Genomic DNA, 1514 nt, shown 5'->3' on the forward strand with positions numbered 1-1514 from the left:
CCACTAAATTGGTCATGTGACTAGGACATAAGGGTGTGCAGGGACTCCAGTATGGAGGACAGAACCTATCATTATTGGAAATAAAAGCACAGAGATGGAGGTTTGAAATAGTTGTTGGAGATTTGTGAATCTGCACCATCGTAAGTCACTTTTTGTAATAGTATAAACAAGAGAGTTTTATATTGTGTGCTTTGACTTTGAAAAAAGTCAGAGCATCACTTTTCTGTTTCTCTGTCGGGAGTTAAGTAAGGATTTTATCTTTTCTTTTCTTTTTTTTTTTTGTAGGTAAATATATGGTTTAGTGGATAGTTTTGTTTGATAATACTTAAATTAAATAAAACTAGCAACACATTAAGTTCTGTTTTATTTACTTTAAAGAAGTGAGGAGTAGGGAGACGAAAAATTATGTTTTTTTTATACTGAGACTGGATGATTTGATCTCGGCAAGCAGATGACTTCAAAAGTAGCTCTTGGTTCAAAAACGGTTGGGCACCCCTGTCCTACAGCACTACCTTCTGCAACCCATGCACCCTCACGAAGTGATGTGTGTACAGGTTGCAGTGGCCACAGCAACAATAGTTATGGTTGTAGAGCTGGTAAAGAAAGAAAGTAGGGTGTCCTCATGTTATGAATCAGCACACTGACTTTARTTTGTGAGTACATTTAGTGTGTTTGTGTGAGTGACTCACGTTCAACTATGACTTTTACAGTTTGTGTCATGGCGGTGCCCAGAGTGTTGGAGGCATAGCAGCGGTAGTGCCCGGCATAGGATTCCAGGGGCTCTTCTTTTTGGGCTTTTAATGTCCCAGATCCTGTTGTCTTAAGCCCAAAATCCTCCCCATCCTTCTCCCAACGGAAGCTGAAGGCAGAGTAGACAAASCACCGGCGTTACATTAACACTTTAACAATAAAAGGTATAGCAAATGAGCCAAATTAGATTATAATAGATGTTTTTTAAAAAAAGTCATGTTATGAAGCATTCTCTGATATGGACATATACTCAGTGAGCTAAAGGGCACAACTAGTTTATAACAGTAAAAAAATATAAAATRAGGTGTGAAATTGTGTTCTGACCTGCAACTGAAGGCAAAAGGGTGATTTTTTTTGTCTGCATTTGTTTGTACTGCAAGGTAAACGTAACACAAGCCAGCAAATAAACATGGATAAATGCAAAAAGAAAGTTTTATTGTAAGGTTTAAAACAGTATAAGGCTCCGTTATGATATCTATACGTGTTTATTTGTCATAAATAAACAGTGTACTTGTCTTACACTTTACAATAAGACTCCCTTTGATAATTGTGGTTATGTYTTATACAGTAATACAGTACAATAAAAGTAGATGTAAATATGTACATGAACACATTTGGCTCACTATTTGGCAAGAAACCAGACAGTTTTGTCTCTTTCTCATCTTTAATTAGTGCATAATCAATGTTGTATAAAGTACCTCAAAGTGATACTTGAGTAAAAGTACAAGTATCTTATCATAAAAATACTTTGGTAAAAGTTAAAA

The 1514-nt window shown here is 35.8% G+C and overlaps 1 protein-coding gene across 1 annotated transcript in view; it reads right to left on the reverse strand.

The window, feature by feature from the left end:
* LOC106531143 (neural cell adhesion molecule L1) overlaps window positions 1-1514 on the reverse strand; it is a gene marked incomplete at its 3' end in the record, with an annotated part of 69753 nt that overhangs the window by 37640 nt on the left and 30599 nt on the right. The window contains 1 exon segment of the mRNA XM_014026929.1: window positions 690-859. Within this exon segment, the coding sequence (XP_013882383.1) occupies window positions 690-859 (170 nt within the window).

This window comes from Austrofundulus limnaeus, unplaced genomic scaffold (assembly GCF_001266775.1).
Source record: "Austrofundulus limnaeus strain Quisiro unplaced genomic scaffold, Austrofundulus_limnaeus-1.0 Scaffold601, whole genome shotgun sequence".
Lineage (NCBI taxonomy): Eukaryota > Metazoa > Chordata > Actinopteri > Cyprinodontiformes > Rivulidae > Austrofundulus > Austrofundulus limnaeus.